The sequence below is a fragment of the Falco biarmicus genome, chromosome 6 (assembly GCF_023638135.1).
Source record: "Falco biarmicus isolate bFalBia1 chromosome 6, bFalBia1.pri, whole genome shotgun sequence".
In the NCBI taxonomy this organism is placed as follows: Eukaryota; Metazoa; Chordata; class Aves; order Falconiformes; family Falconidae; genus Falco; species Falco biarmicus.
Window position 1 is genome coordinate 16,878,828 of NC_079293.1, and position 25,881 is coordinate 16,904,708.

General features: G+C 39.2%; 1 protein-coding gene across 6 annotated transcripts in view; it reads left to right on the forward strand.

Annotated features, from left to right (window-relative positions):
* Positions 1-25,881, forward strand: part of KHDRBS2 (KH RNA binding domain containing, signal transduction associated 2) — a 393,063-nt gene that overhangs the window by 226,543 nt on the left and 140,639 nt on the right. For all 6 annotated transcript variants that reach the window (XR_008822730.1, XR_008822731.1, XR_008822733.1 and 3 more), the window contains exons 5-6: positions 18,295-18,422; positions 21,487-21,682. Coding sequence is in view for 1 of the 6 variants with exons in the window: in XM_056344567.1 (XP_056200542.1) it covers positions 18,295-18,422; positions 21,487-21,682 (324 nt within the window). In the remaining 5 variants the exon portion in view is untranslated. The remainder of the gene's footprint in view (positions 1-18,294; positions 18,423-21,486; positions 21,683-25,881) is intronic.

Genomic DNA, 25,881 nt, shown 5'->3' on the forward strand with positions numbered 1-25,881 from the left:
CATTTTCTTTTTAACCTATAACCTTAATAAATCCTCAGCACAGGTGTGTACTGTGCTTAGAATGAAACAGTGCAACTGCCTGGGCGAAAAATATGTGATATCATGAAAACTTCATTAGTAATTTCTGTCTCAGCCTCTGTGGAGCTCAACTGTGCTAGTACTCAATGTTAGACACATATAAATAATTTCAAATTAGGAACTGGTGAATTGGTTTGTTATTGCATCTTCTTGGTCTGTGCCAGATGAACCTGAAATACATAAACTGTAATTTTATATCAGGCTTGGTACTTGAGTTAAAATGAGAAGTACTGATAACATATGATGATTTATATCTATCTTCTACTTCAAAAACCTGTTTAATCACATCAGTGTCTTAAATGGATGAGTATCTTCCCATAAGTTATACATCTGGTGTATTAACTTTAAGTGAGTGTTGCAGTACTCTGCTATCTTAATCCAGGAAATTCATTATCCAACATCTGTTTTAGAAGGCAGTTTGCAATATCACTGGTGACAACTAGTTTCCATAGTTTCCACTGGAGTAATATATTGTATTTTCCACATCAGCACTCACTGCTGAATAGCAAACAAGCCAAATCATGGAGCTGTACAATAATCAAAGAAAAGGACCTACACAGTTTTGCAAATAATTAAGCTATTGTATCAGATTTCAGCAGTGAAAGATAAAAAGATAAAACTATTGTCATTACAGGAGAAAAATCATAGGTCACTGTGAAAATCAGGTTCTAACACTGGATTTACTTTTGTCCTAGTTTTATTGCCTACAGGCTCGTATCATTGACTTTACACTTAGCAAGCTGTTTATTGGATTTTATACAGAAAATGTCACATATATTTCTTCTGTTCTACTTTTACACCCCAAAGCTTTCCTTTAAAGCAGAATTATAATCCTTAATTACTATAGAACAACTCCATTCCACATTTATAAAAACATAAAATACTTGGCAGTACAAAGGATCAATAAAAACATTCCTATATTAACTGTCAGAGTAGAAATATTTGCAGTTAGTAAACATATCACTTGGGGAATGAAAAAAAGAAAATCCAAGGATTTTATTCCCAGGAAACAAATTGAATAATCCAGTGCTGAATATATTTATTGCCTGACTTTAAAATTTATATGTATTCATTAAGCATATGAGTTCACTTATGCTTTCTTAGGTTTTGTATGCCATGGGACAGAATTGGTTAAGTATGGTACCGCAATATAATTAAACGCTGTAAAATGTAAAAGGTGAAACTGAGTTCCAGTTTATAGTCTTGCCTTTAGCTGTAGAGAGACACGTTTGTCTGTCCAAATGTTTCTCTGACTGTCAGTGTGTATGCCAAATACTGTTTTCAGAAAATGTTTATGCTGGTAACATGACTCATCAACATTTCTGCATTTTGAAATGGCCTTTTGATCTGGAAAGAAAAAAAAAAAAGTTCCAGAGACACTTTTCCTTTCATTGGTATAGTTTACGTAACCAGAAAAAATCCTGCAGTAAGTCAAAAAAGTGTGATACTTCATTAACTTATAACTGTGTATAAAAACAGGAGAAGAAAACGTGTACCATGTTGAAAAATGCAAATGCGATACTTCATTAACCTATAACTGTGTATAAAAACAGGAGAAGAAAACGTGTACCATGTTGAAAAATGCAAATGCGTTTTCAGAACAATGAACACTACTAGTTCCTGGCACAACTGTGTTTGTGAATACAAGATAAGTGCAATTACAGGCACATACAGTTGCACGTAGGCCTAGTAGATTTACAACTCTGTGCAAATATTGTTTTGTATGTTGCCAGTCTTTTGTGGCTGCACAACCATGTCCTGTGAAAATATGGCTGTAAATGCATGCTGCCATAACAAAATATAATGTAGAGATAAACCCTAGGTAGTCTTAGCTGTGCATATTCTACTGTGATGATCTGAAACTTGCATTACAAGGAAATCTCAGACCTAAAAGAAACAAAACTACTATGAAGATTAAATTACGTCTTAAAGGAGGTGGGTGTGATGCTGTGAATAAGAATTAATTTACATTTGCAGGAGAGTGTGGTGACAGTTGCACAGATCTTTTTTCAAAATTACTTCAGCCCACATTCTGGGAGTATTTAATTCGGCATAAGAAATGAATCATTCTGCTGCAGAGTTTTGTATGGGTTACTAGTATGAACCTGAAACTTGTTTTTAAGCTGCTAAATATTTTATAACATAGGGTTTCCTTCCACAGAATCACAGAGAGGTTGAGGTTGGAAGGGACCTCCAGAGGTCATCTGGTCCAATCCCCATGCTCAAACAGGGCCACCTAGAGCCAGTTGCCCAGGACCATGTCCAGATGGCCTTTGAATATCTCCAAGGATCTCTGGGTACCCTGTGCCAGTGCTCAGTCATCCTCACAGGAAAAAAAAATAAAATTGCGTATTCAGATTGAATTTCATATGTTTTAATTTGCATCCATTTCCTCTTGTCCTGTCAGTGGGCACTACTGAGAAGAGTCTGGTTCCCTCTTCTTCATTCCCTCCCTTCGGATATTTATGCACATTGGTAAGAGCTCCTTGTCTTTTCTTCTCTGGGCTGAACAGCTCCAACTCTCATAGCCTCACCTCATATGAAAGACGCTGTAGTCTTTAATGATCTTAGTGGCCCTAGGATGGACTCACTCAAGTGACTCCATAACTTTCTTGTACCTGGGAGCCCAGCATCAGCTACAGTACTCCAGATGTGGCCTCACCAGTTCTAAGCAGACAAGAATAATCACCTCCCTTGACCTGCTGGCAATGCTCTTCCTAATGCAGCCCAAGATACCATTGCCCCAAGGGCACATCGCTGGCACCTGTCAGCTTGTTGTTCACCAGAACCTCAAGGTCCTTTTCTGCAAAGCTTCAGAAAACTGTTTTCAGGCTAGTGAGCCATCAGCATCTACTGGTGCCTGGGGTTATTCCTCCCCAGGTGTAGGACATTTTAGTTCTTGTTTAATTTCGTGAGATTTCTCTTTTCCCATTTCTCCAGCATATAAAGATCCCTCTGAACAGTGCACAACCCTCTGGTGTATCAGCCACTCCTCCCAGTTTTGTTTCAACTGCAGAGTTGCCGAGGGAGTACTCTGTCCCATCATTCAGGTCATAAATAGAGATGCTGAACAATATCAAACCCAACACTGACCACTGGAGTACACCACCAGTGACTGGCCTCCAGCTGGACTTTGGGCCACTGATCACAACCCCTGGGCCCAGCCATGCAGACAGTTTTCAGTCCATCTCATTGCCATTTAATCTAACCTGTACTTTGTCAGCTTGTCTGTGTTATGGGACATTGTGTCAAAGACTTTATTAAGTTTGAGGTAACATCCACAGTTCTCCCCTAACCCAGCAAGCCATTCTTTTCATTGGAAGGCAATGACATTGGCCAAACATGATTTCCCCTTTGTAAGTCCATGCTGACAGCTCCCAGTCTTGTTCTTCATGTGTTAGGAAATGCTTTCCTGGGAATTTTTCTCCATCACCTTCCCAGGGACTGAGGTGAGGCTGAGAAGCCTGTAGTTCTCCAGATCTTTCTTCTTGCCCTTTTTGAAAACAGGAGTGACATGTCTCTTCCAGACTTCAGGAACCTCTTCCAGTTGCCATGACCACTCAAGGATGTTTGAGAATGGCCTCACGATGCCATTAGCCAGTTCCCTCATGGGAACCCAGCACTCATGGGTGCAGCCTTCCAGGCCCCATGGACTTATGTATCTCTAGTTTGTTTAAGTGCTCCCTAACCTGGCTCTTCTCCACTGAGGGAGTCTTCCTTGTTCCAGAATTTTCATGTGGTCTCAGGAGCCTGGGTTTCCTAAAGACAGATGAGACACCTATTCATGCTATAGAATATGGTTTACATGCTGCTGTCAGTATTTCCCTAACCTCACATGTGAGTGAGCAGTTCCCTCTCCAGCAGAGATTTGCGGGACATGTCAAGAACTGGGAACCGCAGTAGTGTGGACAGTTGGGTGGTGCATAGGTCCTCAGAGCATCAAGAAGGAATATGATGGGAAAGACTTCTGTGTCCTTCTGCTCTATATCATTTTTGTGATCTGTGCAAATTCTGTTTTCCAATTCTTCAAACATGTGGCCCTGATGGGGAAAAAAGGATTAGTAGGAGTTAGGAAGAAACAAGTGTTTATCCAATAGCAGAAAACAAAATTATAGTTAAATAACACTTGGTTCTAGTAAAGTAAGGAAAAGGAAAGATCCTCTTGTCCAAGACCTAGCAAATTCAGGAAAACTTAGCCACAAAACTTTTGTGAATTTGATTCAGGATAGATTCTTGTTCTTCTGCTGAAATTCTCTGATGCTGTGACCTCTTACAAATTAAGAACCAGAACATCCAGTAGGATGGGGATACTGAAAAAAAGTAATAAAGGAGAAAGAATGAAAGTGAGTTTTGCTAGTGCACCGCTGGAGCAACGTGAATGATTTGCTGGATGGAAGCTCTGAAATGAAGAGTTTCTCCAAACTGTGAATTATGTTTAGGGGAATAGACAATTCAGAAATTACAAGAAGCAAAGAGACCCAATAGGATACAGAAGAGATATTCTAATAAGTCATGCTTGAGTCTTTAAGCAGTCCCTGAGCTCCCCTCAGATGTTTTGGTTTAAAAAAAAACAAAGGCAAGAAAGGCAACATATTCAAATACTGTGTCAGCTGTATAAAACTGAGCTGGTGGTACTCTGCATTGCATTTGGGAGCACGTGCAGCCTTTTCCTTCGTTACGGATTTGTAAAGTGGGTGCTGGGAAATGGCCCTAAAGTAATGAAGGAAAGATTGCTTTACCAGTAAGACAAAACCTGGAGAAATTTAAAGTGCTCCAGTGCAACTGGAAGTGTTTAAAAAGCTACTGGACAGGTTTCTATTGCGTAGTTCTGATTTCTTTATATCTACATTTATGCTTAGATGTTTAACAAGAAATATATATACAAATACTTTCCAGGACGCTTAATCTCTGCCTATCTGAAATAAACCCAAATGAAGGCAATCAATAAGGTGAAACTGCCACTTAAAAGAAGAAGACCTGGTGCACTCCCCAGACAGTTGCAGAAGTGTGGCGCTTGTAAGGATCTGCTTATATTAAAGCTTGTTTAGAGGTTTCCCAGTATTGAAAGAAACTATGGGATAGGCTCAGTAAGAGACGAAAACTGATTTATTGGTCAGCAATATGTAATGTAGTTCAAAAGCTTCTTCTAACAGCTCTCTCAGCCTACTCTTGCTTCAAAACTCTTTTCATAAGGATATAGATGATAGTCCTTACCAGTCTGGAGTCAGTGTATACTTAAAGATTTACATACATGGTTTAATGGTGGACTTGGCAGACCTGGATTAATGGATGGACTCATTAATTAATTAACTAATGGAGTTTATCTCAAAGGTCTTCACCAACCTAAATGATTCTATGATAAGACCACAAATGATGTTCAAGGGGAACAGTTTATTACAGCATAGTTCAGAGTCTCCAGAGAAAAGGCAGAAACATGTGAAAGTAAATAAATTAATTACAGGTTTGCTTTTGGTTTGCTTCTGGGTTTTGTACAGAAGAAAGTGTAGGATTGAGATGGGCTTGCTTTGGCGGTTCTTGAGATTGAGGAATCCTGTGGCACAGCTTGCCAAATATTTCAAAATAAAAATAAATTCACAGTCACCCGGCTGGCATGCACATGGTGATGGTGATTGTCTGGAGAGCATTTCAGGGTTGTTAGTTGCAAGCTCTTCCTTTAACAGAGACAAGGAAGTGAATGCTCAAAGGAAAGAGTACATGCAAGAAAAGGAATCTGATTCCTGTCTTCTCATTTTCATCATGTTCAGAAAAATAAAGCTAATGGTTTATCTGCTGATGAATGGGCCCACAGGAGCAGACTAGAGAGCAGTTAGAATTTTCCAGTTTGCATACCCTGAAATCACAAAGTTGAATGATGAAAAAAATTAGGGTTTTAACAGCAGCGTCATGTATCATAATTCTCAGAATACCTCAGTGAGGCTCTGGGATGTTAGCAGAAAAGCCTGGATTTGAAAATTTCTGGTTAAGACAGAAATTTTCAACCCAAGTTAATGATATGAGGTTTTATGAATCCAGGGCAGTCACAAGACTTTCACCCAATTCCCTTAGCCTGAGCAGTGCTGAGTGTAAATAACAGTGCCGGATAGTCAGACCTGTCTGGGAGAGAGCTGGGACGGAAAATGTAATCCCATAAACCCAGCACTGGAAGGCTTAAATTCAATAAAATAATCTACCTTCGCTGCTAAGTAGGATTAGTTGCAGCCACCAGAAGCTGGGAGTACTCAGCACCTTGAGGTGTGATGAAGTTGTATGTGTTTGCTTTGGTTTGCTGTGCTGAATTTAAATGCATAAGACTTTGATACCTAGTACCTCTCCAGATTTGGGATTAAAATGTATGGCAGACATTGACAATTTAATTAAATGAAATATATTTCAGTTTTAATTAAATACATTTCAGTTAAAATAATTGATCATTTGAATTATGAAAAAAGAAATAAACTAGTCTCAGTTCAGTTAATTCCATTTAGCACTCTTTCCTTCAACAAAACAATAGGGATGAAGTTACTGTTATTTCTTTACTGTCCACTCATATTTTCTATGATGAGACAAATTATTGTATTGAAAGATGAGGTATTTAGTTGTCCTAAACTTGACACATTTAATTAAAAGTAGGACATTTTAGTTGAATTGAATGGAAAAGAAGGAAGAATGTCTAGCATGGATTTCCATGCTTCAAAAATCCGTAATGCGGAACTGGGTTAATTATGAGTAAATAAAGGCTTGAAACCAATGAGTTCACAATCACTTGTATTCATTTCCAAATATTTATGCTGTAATTCTGTATAATTTTTTTAGTTGGAAAGCATGCAATGTAAGGTAATGGCTGTTTATTCCATTGATGTTAAGATAGCTCACCAGAGGTTTTCTAGCAACATAGAAGACAGGTGAGAAACCAATAGTCAGTGCATCATTCAGCTAATAATTTTGTGCTTCACAGCTGAGGTTTGTTAGCAGTAGCTATTATTTTTAGATCAAAATGAAGTTATATTTTTAGTTATATGGCTAAAGGCCTTGTATCTCCCCAGCTTGCCACCTGCCTCAGCTTTTATCGCAGAAAAGCACTGAAATCAATGGGATCTTTTTTCTTAGTCAAGAATATGTGGCTGATTTTGAGCCCCAGTCATGATTCTAGAGCAAAATTTGGGGTGGGATTTGAGGCCATCGGGAGTTGTCCTGACAGCCAGCAAGGCTTTGGGTGCCTGCTTTGGATGGGTTTGCAGGGTTTGTATGTAAGGTAACTGTCCTGAAGTCCTGAACACGGGTGGAATCAGTGGCTGTCACACATGGGCTCTGAACAGGGGTATCACATCTGTGCTGAATGGGAAATCTTCTTGGCAAATTCCACTTACGTGGCACTTGGCTAACAGCTGGTGGGATCCTCTTTCCAGCTGGAATTAGTGAGTCCAGTTTTAAGGTGGCACTTAGCTCAGCAAGGTACTTCAGTTCGTATGAGTCATGTTCGCTCATATGTTAAAACACCTCCTCAATCTGACCTTGTCTTTCTAGGATCAAAAAAAAAAATAAAATAAAGACAGACTGAAGGATTAGTTCTAATATAAAAGAGTGATTAACATTTGGCTTGGAAAAAGTCCTATGAGCATTCCTTTCACCTAATTCTCATGTGTGCATTATCTGCTATAATGTAAGAAAAATAAAGCAATATTCCAGCTCTGTGAATAATAAAAAAAGGAACTTAATAATTCCTGTGTTGTGAATTTCTGCCTCATAGCAGAAAATTACATTCAATAAAGGGTTTTGTTGATAAAGGGCCAGATTGATAGCTTCATAGAGACCTAGACATTTCGATAGGATTCTGTGATGGGCATTCATAATAAGCAGGGAGGACAACCAAATATGCACTCATATACTATTATTTCAGTATCATGAAAAATTAAATGTAAAAAAATGTTTGCAATTATGCATTGCAGTAGTTAAGAAACTAGGTAGAGTCATTCTTTTAAAATACTTTGATACTTGTAAAATACTTTGATATGTCTATAACAGTATAATAATGTGAAATAGAAAGAAACTGAACATGTGTTTTCCAAGCCCATTTTACCTTCTTCCCCTCTTCCCCTTTGTGTGCCATGTATAATTCTTTTGCTTGGAAATGATGAAAAAATTTTGAATGATAGTTTTTTCTTTTATTACAGGAAATATGTTCAGATGTTAGTAACTTGGAGTTTAATATTCAATTATAAGTTTATCATCATGAAACTCTTTAAAAGTTTAGTTCAAATTCTATCGTGTTGCATTTCTATAAAAATAAAACAGTTTATACAAAAATACACTGGTGGGCTTGTGAGCCAAAAAGCAAGTTGAAGAAGTTAAATGCTACTGAATTTAGTATTATCTAGGGAATATGATAGCTAAGTCTGACTTCTTTTATCCCATTTGCATCTCTCCAGTATACCTAAAATTTTCCTTTTGAGAATACAGTTTGCTCCTGTGTCCAATGCATATCATCAATATTGCTTGATGCAGGAATATGCCTAATTTGGAGCACTTAAGTGTATGCAGAAGCTGGGATGCAATGCAAAACCTCATATACTAAATGGACTATCTTGCATTAATAATAATTAATATTAATAAATATATGTGTTTAAAGGCTGCTTTTCCAGTGCTAGGTGCTATTTGGATTTTTTTACTTGTATGTTTTCTGGCATCATTCCACATGACAGCCTACATCTGTCCCTCTGCCACACTGCTTGGGTTAATAGTTGTGCTTATCTGGATCCTCAGTTACTTCTGTTCACATGTTCTCAGTGAGAGTGTCCTTCAGCTGCACACTTTATTTCACTTTTCCCCTTGAGACTAGGTTGTTTGTATTTGATCTAAAGCCTGTCTTGTGCAGCCACCCACGGAGGGATGGATTAGATGCGCTGGCTATGAAGCAACATAAGAAGGTAAAAGATTTTAAGAGACAGAACTTTTTGCTACCTGGTAATAAGAAGGAATTAGATGATAAATTAAAATTAAAATTAAAAAAAAAGTTATGGTAATTGTGGTAAAGTACCTGGAAGCTTCTTTACTACATGCTGCAGAGCAGAAAAGGAGACATTGTAAATACCAATGCTGTATCTCATGGTGGATAATCTTATTTACAAGTTCTTATGTAATAAATATATATATATATATTCAAATTAAATAACAAATATAGAAGTGATAGCATTTTTATTATATATTGCATTGTTGATCTTGGAACTGACAATATTTTCACATGTATCTTGCTGCATTAATTATAGCACTTGCTCAGTTTTATACACTTCGTTCCTAATCTTTCAGGCACCATGTATGTTAAAAAGAGTGGAAAGATACTTGGGAATGAGTATAGCTGTACTTGGCACATGGTCTAAGCTTTTCTTTGTAAATTATTTCCTACCTCCTGTTACTGCTTGTCATTTCCTTCATCATCTTTCTTTTTGTCTCAAGTCTCATTCTGAAAAGACAAAACCTACATCTTATACCTGATGCATACCTGCCTAATGGAATTATTAAATCAGATATTTTTAAAACTTACATACTTGAGAAAGTACTTTTTGCTAATTTATTGAGCTCGTTGTTTATTTTGTTTTTCCAATTGCATGATTTCAACTTTTCTTATTTGATATGTTTCTTCTCTTTTCTTTAATTGTTTTTATTTGTTTAATTATTTCTGTATTTCAGCTCTTTCTCACATGAAGTTTTACATAAACTTCAGAAAGATGAGCCTAAATTATTTTCATTTTTTTGGTTTCTGTGGCAGTTTAAATGGTGACCCCGAGATTCAATAGCAGCAGCTTGTCACTGTCTTTTCCTCATGCTTATTGTATTTAGTGTGGAGAAGGGGACTCCTTGAATACCTACTTGATCCCCTTTGATTGTCCTCTGTATAATTACACAGGCTATACATAAATCTCTCAATACTGAAACTAATTTAAATTATAGTGGTTCAAACCAAGCAGATTTAAAATATCTTTGATTCCAGCAGTGAAAATTGCTCATGTATTTTTACGGTGCTATTACAGACCATCTTCCCAGCATGTTTTAGTTTTGTTTTTTTTTCCTTAGTATGCAAAAATTCTTGGCTCTAGGGAGGATGAGCTATGCTGTTTAGTTTGGGTTAGTCAGATTTCTGTGTAGGAGGAGGGCACAAGAAATACGGATTCTGTGTTTCCTACCTTGACCTCTGACTAGTAGAATGCTGAGGCACTGCTGCCTCTCCAAAGCCAAGCCCTGATGGCAGCTTGAGGTTTCTGGAAGGAGTTTCCATGCCTGCTGCTATGACTGATGAAGGAAAGCCTTCATCCTTTTGCTTGCTGTCAGTCTACCTTTGCCCCAGTTTGTGCCACCAGTTTCGTCGCCGCCAAGCATCTGTACCAGGCAGCGATGCTGCTGGTGCTGGTGCCGGTGCAGTGCCATCAGGAGAGGAGACAGTGCTGCTCTGGTCAGAGCATCACCAGTATGGCTGGTCTTTATTGTAAGCCTACAAAAACCTACCTAGACACAGGCTATGGCTAAAGTGGGTGATCAGAGAGAGATTCAGGATTCCTGAAGGGATCCACACACAGAATCTAGATCAGAACCGAGATCAGACTGGAAAAATCCTTATTCTGGAAAAACGGAGGACCAAATACACAGGCCATGCTACTATCCCCGCAGCTCCTCTGCTGAGACACAGTGCTGCTGTGATGAATCACCCTTCTGCCAGCTCCTGCTCCCAGGGTGTCACAGCTGGGTCTGTGGTGACTGAATTTAAGATATTCTCTATCTCCTGACTTAGAATCTATTATTAATAGATTATTAATAGATTTCTGTATATGTTAGTAGCATTATTAAGAACATTTCTGCTCTGCATTTGTAATAGACTTAGTGCTTGCCAGGACAGTCCTGATTCCAAGGACAGCTCATGTTATCTTAACCCTGTATTACAATCAGTCAAAACAAACAAACAAAAAAAACCAAACAAAAAAAACCCCAACAAACCCAGAACTAACTAATGTTGCTATAAAAACCAGTTCCTGTGTCATGTATCAAGTTCAGTCCCAATATACTACGTGTGATCAACTAGATTATCATCTAATGGGGTTTTTTAAAGTTCTAAAATTATTCAGAAGCCATGAAAGAAAGGGCACTCAACAAACCAGTAGTAAGGCATTTTCTTGCCCAGACTTCTCATCCTTCATTGCTCTTTCCAGTCTCTTCAGGTTGAGCGTGCCACATGGGACCAGGAGAGTGTAGCTGTAGCCAGGCTGGATGAGACAGGCACACTACACAAGAGTAAACTTGTCTGATTTTTGCTGGCTGCTGTTGCCATCTCTGTTATCCTTGACAAGAGGGCTGCAAACCTACAGCAGTGGCTTAGCAGGAGGCAATACATGTCCCACCTGGCAAAGCTAGGGGAAATAAAGCTGCATAGGTACTCTGTATAGCTTGTTACTTTTGTTGGTTTCAGTGTAGACTATAGTAGACAGTTATTCTAGCCTTAAGAGCAGTTAGTGTTCACATTAGTAGTGCAGCTCAAACAAACAGCTGGGGAACAGCAGTGGCAGTCCTGCTCCTCTCCCGGCCTCCTTTGAAGCAACTGGGTTTTCCTGGAGGAAGACAAACCATATTACACCCCTTCCTTCCTAGGAGACAGTGTAAACATCCAGCGCAAATCCATAATGATTCCTTTAAGAGCACGTGGCTACACCACCCTTCCTGCAGCCTGCTATATGCCCTCTGTTCATATTACCAGTCCCCTTATATACTCCCTTCAAACGACAGCTGTAAATAAGCACAAGTCTCTGGCAGCCAGGATTAACTCAGAATTAAATTCAGGGATAGGGAGCTGTCAGCTAACTGACTTCTGTGGCATCCTAGCTGTCATTTGAATGAATTACAGACCACAGTATCCATTTTTGGGGGATCCCATGAGCAAGAAGGGTAAAACAAACTGGGGCAAGTGGCTGAAATGTAATACAGGTTTCTGCAATTTTTTCAAACATTATGCACCCATCTTCAAAGTGGTTGTGTGGCTAACAGCATTTCCATGTAAACTGGGATAATCTGTTGAGAGCTGTCTTTGGTATGGAAAAAAAATCAATTATACAATTAGATGAGGTTTATTTTGCTCTGTTCTAGCAAAGACTAAAATATCTGGGTCGAAGTTTCATAGCAGTTGCCTATGAACAATTTACACTCGATTGGCAGCTTCTCTTCAGATGCTGAGGAGCAAGACGTCCCCCCTCCCTTCCATGCTGCTTGTAGCGTGTGGTGCCCCATGCTGATGATGCCAGGCAGATTTAATTGTGCATGCTCAAAGAGAAAAATGACATCCACGCTTGGGTTAGTGCTCTCTGTGGCAAGCTGACAAATCCCCCAGCTGTCAACTAACCTCAAAGGCAAGTGTACGTGGCTCCAGCTTATGTCTGCTTGCATTTTGCCCATAGGCACTTACAAGCTGAAACACATACTGGCTGCAACACATTCACACTGCTATTGAGAGAAATGTATGGTCTATTTTATGTGTTTCAATCTCTAAGGGTGACCCACACAATTAAAGTTTATTTTTCAGACAGGCTATGAGCAGGTAAAGGCAGCAATTTTTTGCATATGTGGCAAGTGAAAGAGCATAATGTTTATAGCTATGGATCTGGCTAAGTTGCTGATTGCTTAGAGGCAATTGTTTCTTACTTGGACTCAGATGGATTATATTTATATTTTTATGTATTTATTGGGGTTACTGACTGCCAGAGAACTGCAGGCACACAAAATGGCCTTACGTAAGTGCCAATATATATGGGCAAATGCAAAGAGGCATGTGTTGCTAATGCAATATTGAAGTCACGAAGAGGACTCCTGGCAGAAACATTGTCACTGGTGGTGCACTGCAGGCTGTCCATCTAAACCTATCATTACCTGGCACCTATGCTCCAGTGAAATAATCAGACCAATCTGCGAATGGGCAAAAAGCCATCTTAGCAGATGGCTTTGACTGTAGGTAACCAGGAAACGATGCATATATATATATTAAACTGGGTTCAGAGAGCATGAGTCTTATCTAGAAGCATCAAAAAAACTGTCGGTTTTGAGCTCCTCCATATACTGTTGAGAACATATGCCATACCCATCAGACACCCACACAGAGTGGGCTAGAGCCAGCTCCCACTGTTCTGATGAACTTTGTAGGAGTTGCTTGGATGGGCATGGTCTCAGCTACAGATTAATCTCATGTTTTGCAATGAAATTTGAATTTGTATTAGAGACAAAGAATGAGGTTTGAGGAAGCAGTTGCATCCACCTAATTTGCATGCCCAGCTGAGGCACTGTCTCACCCAAATCGTAGGTGCAGGAGAGGGCTATCCAACCTACCGGGCACAATTGTCTAAGTTTCCTAAGTAGACAGTGACAGAGAGAGGCTTTGGGTATGTGCAGGAAAAAGTCCAGTATGTTTACAGTTTTGATGCACTGGAGTCTTAGAACAGGATCTTAGAATGTAAAGAAATAATGGGAAATGCCAAATGTTTTTATCGACTCATGATTTAGTTCACGAAGCCCTTCTGGTACTAAGCAGCCAGTGCTGCTCTTCTTTTTTGTAACAGTCTGATATTAAATCATTCGGCTAGAAAGTGGGAATTCCTGGGTTCTTGGCCTCTTCACTATAATAAGCTGCAGATTCTGACCCCATGAGTCCAGATGAGTGGTTCTCACCGTGCTTTGAGCTGAATCATAGCACAGCTCACTGTCATGAGGCCACAGAGAACACAAAGCAGCAGCAGCAGCTCCAGGAACTCCTTACTACCAGTTATTTTCAGAGGCTTAGTGCTCCCCATATACACATGGGATCATGTGGAAAATGTCTCTTTTAGCGTCTAAAATTAGTATGCGTCTAAAAACAAACCAACAAACAAAAAAAGGCCATATTCACATCACCTAGCTCCACCTAAAATTCACTGGGTCTTCTGTGTCCTATTGGCTGGCTATGGGTTTTCTGAAGCATGATCTCAATGGAAATTTTAGGCTAATTGGAATTTAAGCTGCCTGAAAATAGCCCCAAGGCAGCAATATCAGGATTTAGGGGAGCTACTCTAGCTTCAGTAAATCTGTGCGAATACACGCAGCCCTGGAGCTCTTTTACTGATGCTGGGAGCTGGGCAGAATGCAGAGGTGCCACAGGAGTCCACATCCATCTCCTGTTTCCTTTCTGCTACCCAAAAATGGAAAGAGGACTGCAGGATGGGGCGAGCATATGTCTGTGAATGTGGTACTCTCTGTTGGCAGCACAGAGCTTCAGGTACTACTGCATGCCTGAGAGAGAAGGTGTGTTTCATAGCTTAGGCAGTGCAGACTGAGATTTCCAGGACCATAGGACCTCTACATAGGCCAGCTAGAAATTTGAGTTACTGATGCCTTGGAACCTTTGGGAAGCACTTTAGGAGTTACAGAGAAAATAACCGCAAGAAAAACATTTATTTTTGTGACTACTTTTTCACTCAGTTATAATCAAGGAATTTGATGACTTGAATACAAGTTGTTAATAAGTAGCTGTTTGCAGCACTAAGATAACTGTAAATCTGTTATAGTAGTAGCAACGCTATATGGAGGATAGTCAGCTCTTTGTGTGACACATGGCTAGCTTAACTGTGTAAAGAGTATGTGTACGCTATAAAATGACATATGTATAAGGCACCAGGTGAGCCCTATTCATACTTGAAAATTGTCAACACGAAGAACTGTGATTATCATTTTAGGTTTGACTCGCATAATTCTGCATTCTTAAAGTAGTTTGCGTTTAACCTAAATTACTCTCCTCTTAAGTGTGGAGTTAGAATGAAATTCAGCTGTCACAGATAAGAGTAATGATACTTATTAATAGTGCAAATCATTCATACACATAAACATGCAAAGCACATCAGGACAGGAGATCACAGTCCTTAAGGGACTGATTTATCCTTGACTTCTATGAACCTTTGTTATGCTAATGATAGTAATATATTCCCAAAATCCATTGCGTCTGTCTGTGCCTTACACTTTGATTTCTTTATTAACTCTCCTCCCTTGTCGTTACACGTTCTTGTTAATTCAGATCAGGTTTTGCAGCTTGCGTCATACTTTGCTATTTTTACTGAAATGGTTTATTGAGTTCTCTAGCAGCTTATGTGCTTTCCCCTCTTTGCCGCACTGCTGCCAGAAGGGCCCCGGTGAGCTGCCACCAGTCCGGCTCTCATACTAACAGGTTTCCTTTGTTCCTAGAGCAGTCAAGGCCGCCAGCCTAATTAATCATTGCCAGCCCTCATTAATAAATATAATTTTATAATTTGGAGTAAACATGTTAATGTACTCTAGAATACCTAATGTTTTATCCAAATATGTCCATTTTTTTTTCCGCACTTACATAAACATTACATTTTATGGTTGCCCTGGATGCTACTGACTTTGTTAAGATTGTCAATCCTTGGCACTTCTAAAGCCAAGATGCATGTTTAGGTGAATAGTGATGGGCGTGGGTGATTAGCTCACCTACAGGTGTTGTTTCCAAACGGTGACCACCGTGATAGGAGTAGATGGCACCCTTAGTATCATCAGTAAATGGAAAAGCTGTTTATAGGTAATAATGCCTTTAAGGATATAAAATAGAGCAAAACATACAGGTTAATGCAGATTATCAGCTGTAAGAATAGCTATAAGACTATTAGAGAGCTGTAAGAAAACCTAAGAAGTACAGAACATTTCTCAGGAACTTATTTTAGTATGAGGAGTGAGGTGGTTTTTTTCTGAAATGAAATACTTCTGCAGTGTGTAGCTACTTCGTTATACTTTCTTCAGCACAGGTATGTCTTGCAACATCTTAATACTCTCTCTTGGGACTATATATATATATGAAACATCAGCAGCATAATTTTGCTCATGTGCTAGGCTCTGAACTTGGCTACAATTAAATATTCATCAGTATAACTCAGTCTGTAGCTAAACTCATGCAGCAGTTATGAAAGATTAATTCAGTGTTATGTTTCTGTTTAATGAAAGAGTTGAATTGAGCGTTTCTATTGAAAATTTCAGATTTCAGGTTTAGAAATTGTGATCTTTATTATGCTTTTAAAAAGAAGCTTAAGATAAATACTCTATATAGAGTTATAATGATTTATTGAAGTCTTTCTCTTTCAGGATACCCATCCCATCATCTTAATTACAGTCTTCCGTGTACTTTGTTGTCTTTGCCTTGGCATTCCAAAATACACTGTACATTTTCCTTAACTGGACATGTAGTAAATAACCTGTAGAAAAACTAAGGGCATTGCATAACAGAATGGTGCAGATTTGCAGATCTGGCTGTATGTAATAAATTTAATTTGGATATTCTGTTTCATTAATACTAATACTTTAAATGATATCTGTATCTGAGGAAGGAATAACAGCTTTGAGGCAATTTCTGGTAGAATTCATTTATACGGCAGTTTTCCAAAGGAGAGGGATTAAAGCAGCAACACAGAAAGTTTCAGTTTCTATCCCTTGCAGGTCCTTTCTTTTTTTCTTTTTTATTTTTTTTTCCCTTACATCTTTCTCTTACAAAATTTACTTGCATTATTAATGAAATTCAGTCCCAGCACTGATGTGGAATTTGAAGGGTAAACTCAATCAGCAAGTTTGAAGTCCTAATCCTTGTAAAGCCAGTGTGAGTAATAGAAGATGTTAAGCAAGGTACCGTGGATGGTGCCTGTTCAGCAATTGATGTAAATGTGACCTCATTGATTCTATCTGGTTTTTTCCCTCTGTGTTTTACAGAGCACATTGATGTAGGAAGATGTCTTTGGCTGATTGCCATTAATGTCAGAATGATAGAAAAATGTGCAAAAAGCTACGGGGATTGGTGTGAACTGAAAGCCATTGTCTGGTTTATTAGCAAATTAGGGTTTTGTTTTTATTTATGATTCTCCGGCAATTATCATGCACTATTTTGTGTAATTGGGGTTCTTTTCTGAATTTCATTAATAGATTTTACTCTGTCTGCACTCCCTAGAAATTTAAAAGGGGAATTGTGATGAGGCTTGCACTTTCTTAGAACACAACAGGATCAGCATCGTATCTTTAAAAAGATTCCCTGGACCTCCTCAGGATGCAGGAATGAGGAAGGCCCTGGTTTCGTCTCAGTGTTCACTTGGTCTTTAACTTGGCTAAAAAGAAGTGTCACTTGTAATTCATCCAAGACAGTCACCCCCCCAAGAAGCAGCAAGCCCTGTAGCATTTTCATAGCCTTGCATGACAGTCCATGGCAGTTGCCTGTGGAAGAATGGAAAGACTGAAGGGCTGAAATTCAATAATCCTTTCTGTTTTGAAACACTAATTAGCTGCGGCACAGTTGTGTTGCCAGCGAGCCGGCTACTGCAGTGGGCTTTTATTACCGTGATCAGCAGGCAAAGAACTGAATACAAAGGGAAGAAACCTAAAGAAAAAGGAACTTCTGACTGAGACAGAGGTTGCAAAAAAGTAAAAAGTGCCCAATACTATGTGTTTTGTATCAGTAAGAAAATGAAATTCATCTGATGCTGTTTATTGAGCCAGCAGAATCTTGCAGTGCTAGTCAATACCCAGAAATCTTAGAATGGGCCTATTTTATATCACTTAACAATTTTATATAGTAAACATAGCTTTGTTACTTAGGAGTCCTAAAGAGAGCCTTTCAGAAGTTGTTTAGTGGATATGCAGAATAACTGAAGGCTACATTCAGTGATGCTAGTTGTTACTGGGTTAAGCAATGCAATCCAATCCAATGACTCTGATGAAAATTTTGCATGCTAAGGGGCAATATAAGGTGGAATTTGTGTTTTAAGTGTGTAAAGGTAGCCAAGGATGTCTGGCAAAAATATAAAATCTTCATAAAAGGCATTTTTTTATATAATTTCAAGTTGTTAGAGATTGTTACCTTCTGTATGTGAAAGTCCATTTACATCTTGTATACAGCTATGTTCCTGGTGTCTGCTTTGTGTTTATGCCTTCGGTGCCTTCTCTGTTTTATTCTGTGTGTACATATACTTTATGGCCACCTTAACTACCCATATAAATTTGTTTGTCCACTTATTATAGGTAGCTGTCCACTGCCACTGTATGGGTTTGCAGCGTGCAGGTGATAATGCAAAGCAATTCATCCAGATACCATTCATGTAATTTCTGTTTGGGGTGGTTTGGCAGATCAGCCAAAACACAAACTTTCAGCAAGTTTCACCTTTTGCATTTCAGGATTATAATGATGAAATTCGCCAGGAGCAGTTGAGAGAACTGTCATATTTAAATGGTTCTGAGGATTCAGCACGTGGACGGGGCATTCGAGGAAGAGGGATCCGTGTGCCACCTGCAGCTCCTTCAAGGTGTGGTAACCTAAGATATTGTACTAATAGCTTTAGAAAGTGTAAACAATGATAAAGCAAACATAGTTGTTGTTTTTTTTTAAAAAAAAGGAAATCACCTACACATCGTGGTCAGTAAACCAAAATATTTTTCTTCTGGTAACTTGTGTGGTCTGTGTTGTGCCAGGTTCTCAGATCTACAGTTCACAGGCTACAGTGGGTGGTGTACAAGTATCAAACTACAAATCAGAGCAGATTATTAATCCAGTGAAAGGATATTTCTAGGAAAGAATGTTGTTATGCCGACACAGAATTGTTGGGGTCAGTAGCATAAAATCATGGGGTCAATAAAATAGTATTGTCAGAGAAGGCTACGTAGTGTGGATGGGACTTTGCCAAATAATTACTTTTTTTTTTAATTCATATTGTATCTATAATAGATATGTAGAATCAGATATTATTTGTTGCATGAGTTATCAGTTTTAGGCAAATTTGATTGCGTTGTCTAAAAACATTTGTGTATGAATGTTTCCTGAATTCTTCCAAGTATTTTTTCATATATGTGTAACAGATAACTTTGCTTGTTCTTAAGGCCAGTGTATAATCTTAATATACTATATCAGAATCATTTTTCACTGTGAACCCTTAAGAAATCTGTTGCCTCGGGCATCTAAGTTACCTAGCTACTTCTAGGTGTCCATAGAGACCATTTCAGGATGGGTCCTAAGGAATCCATTGTTATTTTGGAGGAAATAGGATATGCAAGTACTTTATTTTATGCTGACGGTTGTTCTTTGGTAACTAAACTGGCTGATCTTGCCTATGACTTTTTTCTTTTTATTCCCCACCTGAAGGTGTCTATCATGTTTTCCTTCAGTTCCTCTTGAATGGAATTTTTTATCAGTAGTATGATGCACATACATAGGATTTTTTACACTGAGCATTTATGACCATCTTCCAGTCAAAGTCTTTCTGGGCTCAGAAACCAGTCTTCCTTACACCTAACATCTCCAAAGGGCTTGACTTAAAAATGATGTTCAGAACATCACTATGACAGACTGGCAGCTTTTAAATTAATTTCAAAGTATAATCAGTGGAGTGCTGGCCCCCAGTTCCTGCAATTTATTCCCTACTGATTGAGTCAGTTGCACAGATATAAGATCTTGTTTGCTTTTCCTATTTTACAATCAGAAATCCGAGGAGAATATTAAAAAAAATAAAACTGCAACGGAAGTATTTTAAGCTAAGTATTTATGCTAATAATTCATGCTAATAGCATAATTTTATTTATGGTGGGACAGTTGATACTTTTGAGGGAAGGGATGCTGCCTAGAGGAACCTTGGCAGGCTTGAGAAGTGGGCTTGTGTGAACCTCACAAAGTTCAACAAGGCCAAGTGCAAGGTCCTACACATGTGTAATCACCAGAGTCAGCACAGACGGGGGGGTGAGGGGATTGAGAGCAGCCCTGCAGAGCTGAACTTGAGGATATTGGTAGGGGAAAAGCTAGCCATGAGCTGACAGTATGTGCTCGCAGCCTGGAAAGCCAACCATATCTTGGGCTGCATCACGAGAAGCATAGCCAGCAGGTTGAGGGAGGTGACTCTCCCCCTCTACTCCACTCTGGTGTGTTCAGCTGTGTTCAGCTCTGAGGTCCTCAGTATGAGAAAGTTGTGGACCTGTTGGAGGGGGTCCAGAGGAGGGCCATAAAAATTGTCAGAGGGGTGGAACACCTTTCCTGTGAAGAAATGCTGAAAGAGTTGGAGTTGTTCAGCCTGGAGAAGAAAAAGCTCTGAGGACACCTCATTGCAGCCTTACCGTATATATAGGGGGCTTATAAGAGAGGCAAAGACTTTTTACCAAGACCATTGCCAGGACAAGGGGCAATGATTTTAAACTGAAAGATGGTAACTATGGTTTGATCATAAGGAAGAAATTGTTTTGATGAGGGTGGTGAGACACTGGAACAAACCAAAAAGTTGTGGATGCCCCATCATTGGCAGTGTTCAAGGTCAAGTTCGACCGGGCTTTGAGCAACTTGATCTAGTGAAACATGTCCCTGCCCAAAGCAAGGGGTTTGGACTATAGGATCTCTGAAGGTCCCTTCCAACCCAAAGCATTCTGTGATCCTGTAATTCTAAAATTGGCTACTGAAATGTGTAGTAAAGTAGTGGACATCACAAGCTAACGCTATGGGTTTGGTTGTCTCAGCAGGGAATGAGTCACAGCTCATACTGCTACAGTAGACCTGAGTTCCATTGACAGCTCTGGATCTGGGTGTCACGCATGGTTATACCCAGCACTCACAGTTCTCAGAAAGGGCAACACACTCAGGAGCATACTGCTCTGAAACAAAACTCTCAGATTGCTTCCCCTATATATCCCCTTTCTAATTTGTCATATGATGTAATTACAAGAACCTCTTCTCAACCGGTAACAGCTTTTCTGACTTACCAGTTAGTACAGCAAGGTGGAGGTAGCATAAATATAGGGGAGGATGCTAAACCTCTCTGTGCTTGTCTATATGTGCTGTTCTCTCTGCACAGTGGGGGAAAGCAGAATCCGATGCTATCGGCTTTGTGCTGAACTAAATCAGATGGGAAGAAAAGTTCTTCCTGTGCCTTTATACTCTTGCTCTACTTTGCCTTCCAGTTTTCTGCCGTCCTGCATTATCTTCTGCCAGTCGTATTCTCCTACCCACCAACAGACATGAGAATGAGAGTGATGACTGCTCTTGTAAAATAATCTGAGAGCAACAGAAAAAATCTTTCACTTTCTTCTCCCTCTAGAACTGCTCTGGAGTAACTCTGCATCTCTGTGAATTACAATGATCCAGAATTTCATTAGTACAAGCAACAAGAGGGTCAGGTATAAAAGGCATTGGATGGCTTAAAAATTGTGCTTTTCCATAATACGACTTCTGCCTGAGATCCTGTCTAGAAGTGCTTGACATTGTAGCTGCCAAAAACCCAGTTATGCAATACATTAAATAGTAGTAAAAATTTAAGAGCCTTTAAAATGAGGTAGCACTTGCATGTCCTTCCTTGCTGTACATGCTGAAGTGATCGTTCCTTTTGCTCCCCACAGGGGACGTGGGGGTGCGATTCCTCCGCCCCCACCTGGACGAGGTGCCCAAGCACCCAGAGGAGCGCCGGTGACCCGTGGAGCCCTCCCCGTCCCACCAGTGGCAAGGGGCGTTCCCACCCCTCGAGCAAGGGGCACCCCGGCTGTCCCAGGCTACAGACCACCCCCGCCACCTGCACACGAGGCCTATGAAGAATATGTAAGTAACCATGTGCATTGATGTCATATATGAGCCAAACTCTGGTGAACATCAAGTACCTCTGAGCTGGAAAACATCAGGCCAATAATTCCTCCATCTCTACGGCTTACCCCTTGATGGTGAATTACAGTCTGGGTGATGCAGTGTGTCTGCAAACCTGCGTTTTGGGTGTTGTGGGCTTGTAGAACTATTCACAGCTTAGTTTTAGATAGGAGAAGGTAGTGCTGGGTAGCTCTCAGGGTGTCACAAAAGAACAATACAGGTATTCTACAGATTATATTATAAGTCACTTGTTACTGTAGGTTTGTTCTCAGTAAAAACAGGTTATACCCTCTGTGAGAAAGCAGGGGGGATTTGTTCTTCTGAATCCTTGTTATCACATATAAATATATATGTGTACATTTGTATTCAACATTGTGTTACAGATACATAACAAACAGAAATTTGGGTAGTTTTTATGAAAGCTGATACAATGATGCATATTTAGCAAGGAGCAGTACTAACTGTCACCTTTTTTTATGAGGTGTTAAAAATAATTGTGCTGTAAACATCAAAGCTTTCAAGTCATCCTCATTAATGTTCTCTCTGGGAACTATCACCATAACAACAGATATCCAAGTAGAGGAGAAAGTACTATCAAATATGATGTCTGACTTGTTCCAGCTGTGGCAAATCCAAAGGTAAAATGAACATCCCATCCATTCCGTAATCCTATCACTAGAACCATTGAGAAGATACACTATAACTGAGAAGACGCATTTTTATTCAACTAATGGTCTTCCTAGAAAAAAAAACCAAGGAAATTGAAACAGCAATTAATCTTTGTTGGTAAAGCTTTACTCAACCATCTGTATTTGTAGAGTAGAGATTAGGTGATGGCCACTTCAAATCAGGGACACACCTTGAGTTAATGCCAAGAGCCACAACTGAACAACAAATGCAAAAAAGGAGGGGGAAGAAAGTTCCTCTCTTTATTATTTACCTCTAACAAAGTTTCCATCTTTAAATGAGATAAAAGCCCTGCTAAAAAAAGGAATTTAAAATGTATACCCTTCATCGATAAGTAGTATATTATCTGTTAGTATCAAAATGTGTGAGACCTTTCTGTGCAGAACTGCATGGATTTTCCTAATCCATGAGTCACAAATTTCAAAACAAACCCCTTGTAATAGAAGATTGAGATAGTAAATTAAATACATTTTTTTTCCCTTCATCTACAGTACTGACAAATGTCCTAGGCAATGAAACAGTTTTTAGGGAGCATTTCTTATACCTTTTCGGAATGATAAATATATGGAAAGCAGAAGTTGGGGCACTGGATTATCAACGTTAGGAAAGCATTCAGCCATTTCCACGTTGTTCTGAAATGCTTACAGCAGGGGTCCTCAAACTTCTTAACCAGGGGGGGCAGATTGAGGACCCTGGGGGGCTGTATCCAGCCTGCGGGCCGTAGTTTGAGGACCCCTGGCTTACACTTTCAGGAACACAAAATATACACACAATTAAAGGACTCATTTTAGTTTGTAATAGATGATTCCAATAAGAACAAACAAATATTCTATTATGCCTGCTTAGATAGTAGCAAGAAACATGTCACCTTGTAGGACAAATTCAGGTGTTTTGGAGATACTTCTGTTTCTTATGTCTTTTCAACATCTATATTCCATGGGGAATAGATGGGTTTCCCTTAATCTGCTGTCATCCACTGGTTTACAGTAAAAATCTCTTGCCATTTTGCAAAGATTTGTAAGTGCAAACTAAATCATCTTGGGCTCTTACAGATTGAGATAATAGTTTAAAATCTGTTGTGTGCAGGTTGAAGGAAAAGTTCACTGTCATATTTTCTATATATGAATTCGTAAGTGATATTTTAGGAAAGAATATTTTTACTTTTGCAGGAAATAATCAACACAGTTTTTCTTCCCAAATAAACCACTATACCACATGTCTGACTGGATACTAAAAGCAAGTGGATCTATTTGTTGACCAGCAACAAATGTCATGTGTAATTGTTCTTTCGCACCAAATCCTAGAGATGAAAAAATAATTTATAATGAATAATTTCTCCAATTTACTTTTTCTCATTTTCTGCTTGTAGGCAACCCACAAGCATTTTACAATTTCTTTATGTGTTTATGTTTTTCATTTTTGACTACAGTATTTCACTCCAATTTTTGCCTACTATATGCAAGCCCCATTGGTTTGATTAGTTGTGCACATGAATGCAATGTCATGGATTGTGAGTATTCCTATTTTTCTTTGCTCTAATAGAATATAGTCATTTGAATGCTAAGCTGAAAGTGAACTCAAAAAATAGAATAGAATGGCTGCAGCAGATTTTTTTAAAATGTTTAAACAGCATTTCCTGAAAAAAACTTTGATATTTGCTCATCACTAATCAGAGATTGTATTGACTATTTGACCTTGAAACACCTAACTGTTCAAATATATTTAGATAAGCATTTAAAAGTTTGGATCACTCCTTTGTAATTATCAATATCTAAATATTCTGAAGTTTCCTGATGGCCTTTTTGAGTCCATGAAAGGAAATGTCTAAAGGTTTCTCAAGAAGAGTCGAGTCTTGTCATTATAGTGCATACATTTACATTCAGTATTCTGAATGTCAAGCCCAACCAAAGGGACAGTAAACTGAAAAACCTTTCAGAAAAAAAGGGGGCTAGAGAGGGAAGGGGGAGTGACACACCTCACACCTTTTTCTTTACTTGCTTTTGAAACACATATATAGCTTTTGTTGGGTGCAGCATAGGTAATATCTCAGAGGAACTTCAGAAGACTACCCACAGGAAGAGGAGGTACAGACATTAGAAGATAAATGCAAAAGGGAAGAAATAGTTCCTATGTGAACCTTCCTCACTTTAAAAACAGCTCGTTGTGTGAATTTGGATGGAGAGCTTAACTAACAGCTGCCGTGCAGCTTCTGGGATCAGAGAGGTGGTCCTGGGTTTGTACCTGGTGAATAGGAGTGCTGTTCAGAGTAACTAACCTTAGTTCAGTGTGACCAGTCCATGCGTGCTCCTCTTCTGCTTGAAGGAGAGGTCCACCAGAGTGCGGTTCAGAGCAGAAGCTTGATCTGGTCATTGTAAACTTTATTCAGAACAAGCTTCTTTCACAAAGCTGAACTTTGCCCTTTGTCGTTACTGTCCGAGATATATTTTTACACCTCTAATACAAAAACACTGCCATACTGAGGATATCCCTAGCTGCCAGAAAGGATTCAAAACTTCATTAAAAAACAGCCTTCTGGACCTCAGGTTCTGTTGTGGGGTTTTTTCTGAAAACCACACTGTGGTTCCCTGTTAAATGCGCTATGAATCATACTCCTAATCCTTCCATAAAAGCAATACACAAATTAATTTGAATTATTGCTTAATTTCTTTCTATGCATAGCAATACATGCCACAGCCAGTTGGCAGCAGTGACTCATTCCGGAACTTTACAGCAGCCCTGATTTACCGCAGAGAGGTGTTGTTACTATAAGGATGCTGGAGAGCCTGCAGTGGATGGTAGGGAGGGCAGCAATGCCGCATTAGTGAGGACTAATGACAAGGTGGCTGTTTAGGATTTATCAAATGGATTTTGTAAATTAGGTTCATATTCTACATTGCATTGAGCAGAGGTTTTGAGTAGAGTGCACAGTACTGGAATTGCATTTTAACTGCCTCTTTTAAACATGCATCTTGCGCGGTTGTAGTCTGAGGTATCAGTTTTCTGTTAGACAGCTGATGTCCCATGTACAAACCTTACAGTGTTTCTGTATCAGCGCACCAAGGTAGGAGATGGTAAATGAAAATGAGTTCAAATGTTTCACTCCTGCATCATCACCTTTATTGACAAGGACAATGTTAAGATTGATTTTATGCCAGTTTTTCATCACAAAAGTTAAGATATGTTTGGTGGGATATCTACTTTATCATCTACTCAAAGTATAGTAAGGAAAATTAACAGTGGTGTCATCTTTACAGATTGAGGTGAGACTTCTGGAATCTTTTCTCAACAATAGTAAGCAACTTCAGAGGCTAAGGACTTGTTGGCAACTTATGAAACAGGCAAAAGTCATGGCTGATTGAGGTTGTGATGTGTAGGGAAGTGAAGAGTGAGAAGTGCTTGACTAGATCTCCCGCTGGAAGGAACACCCTATTGAGGCAATAAAGCTGATGTTCAGCACAATATATTTCACT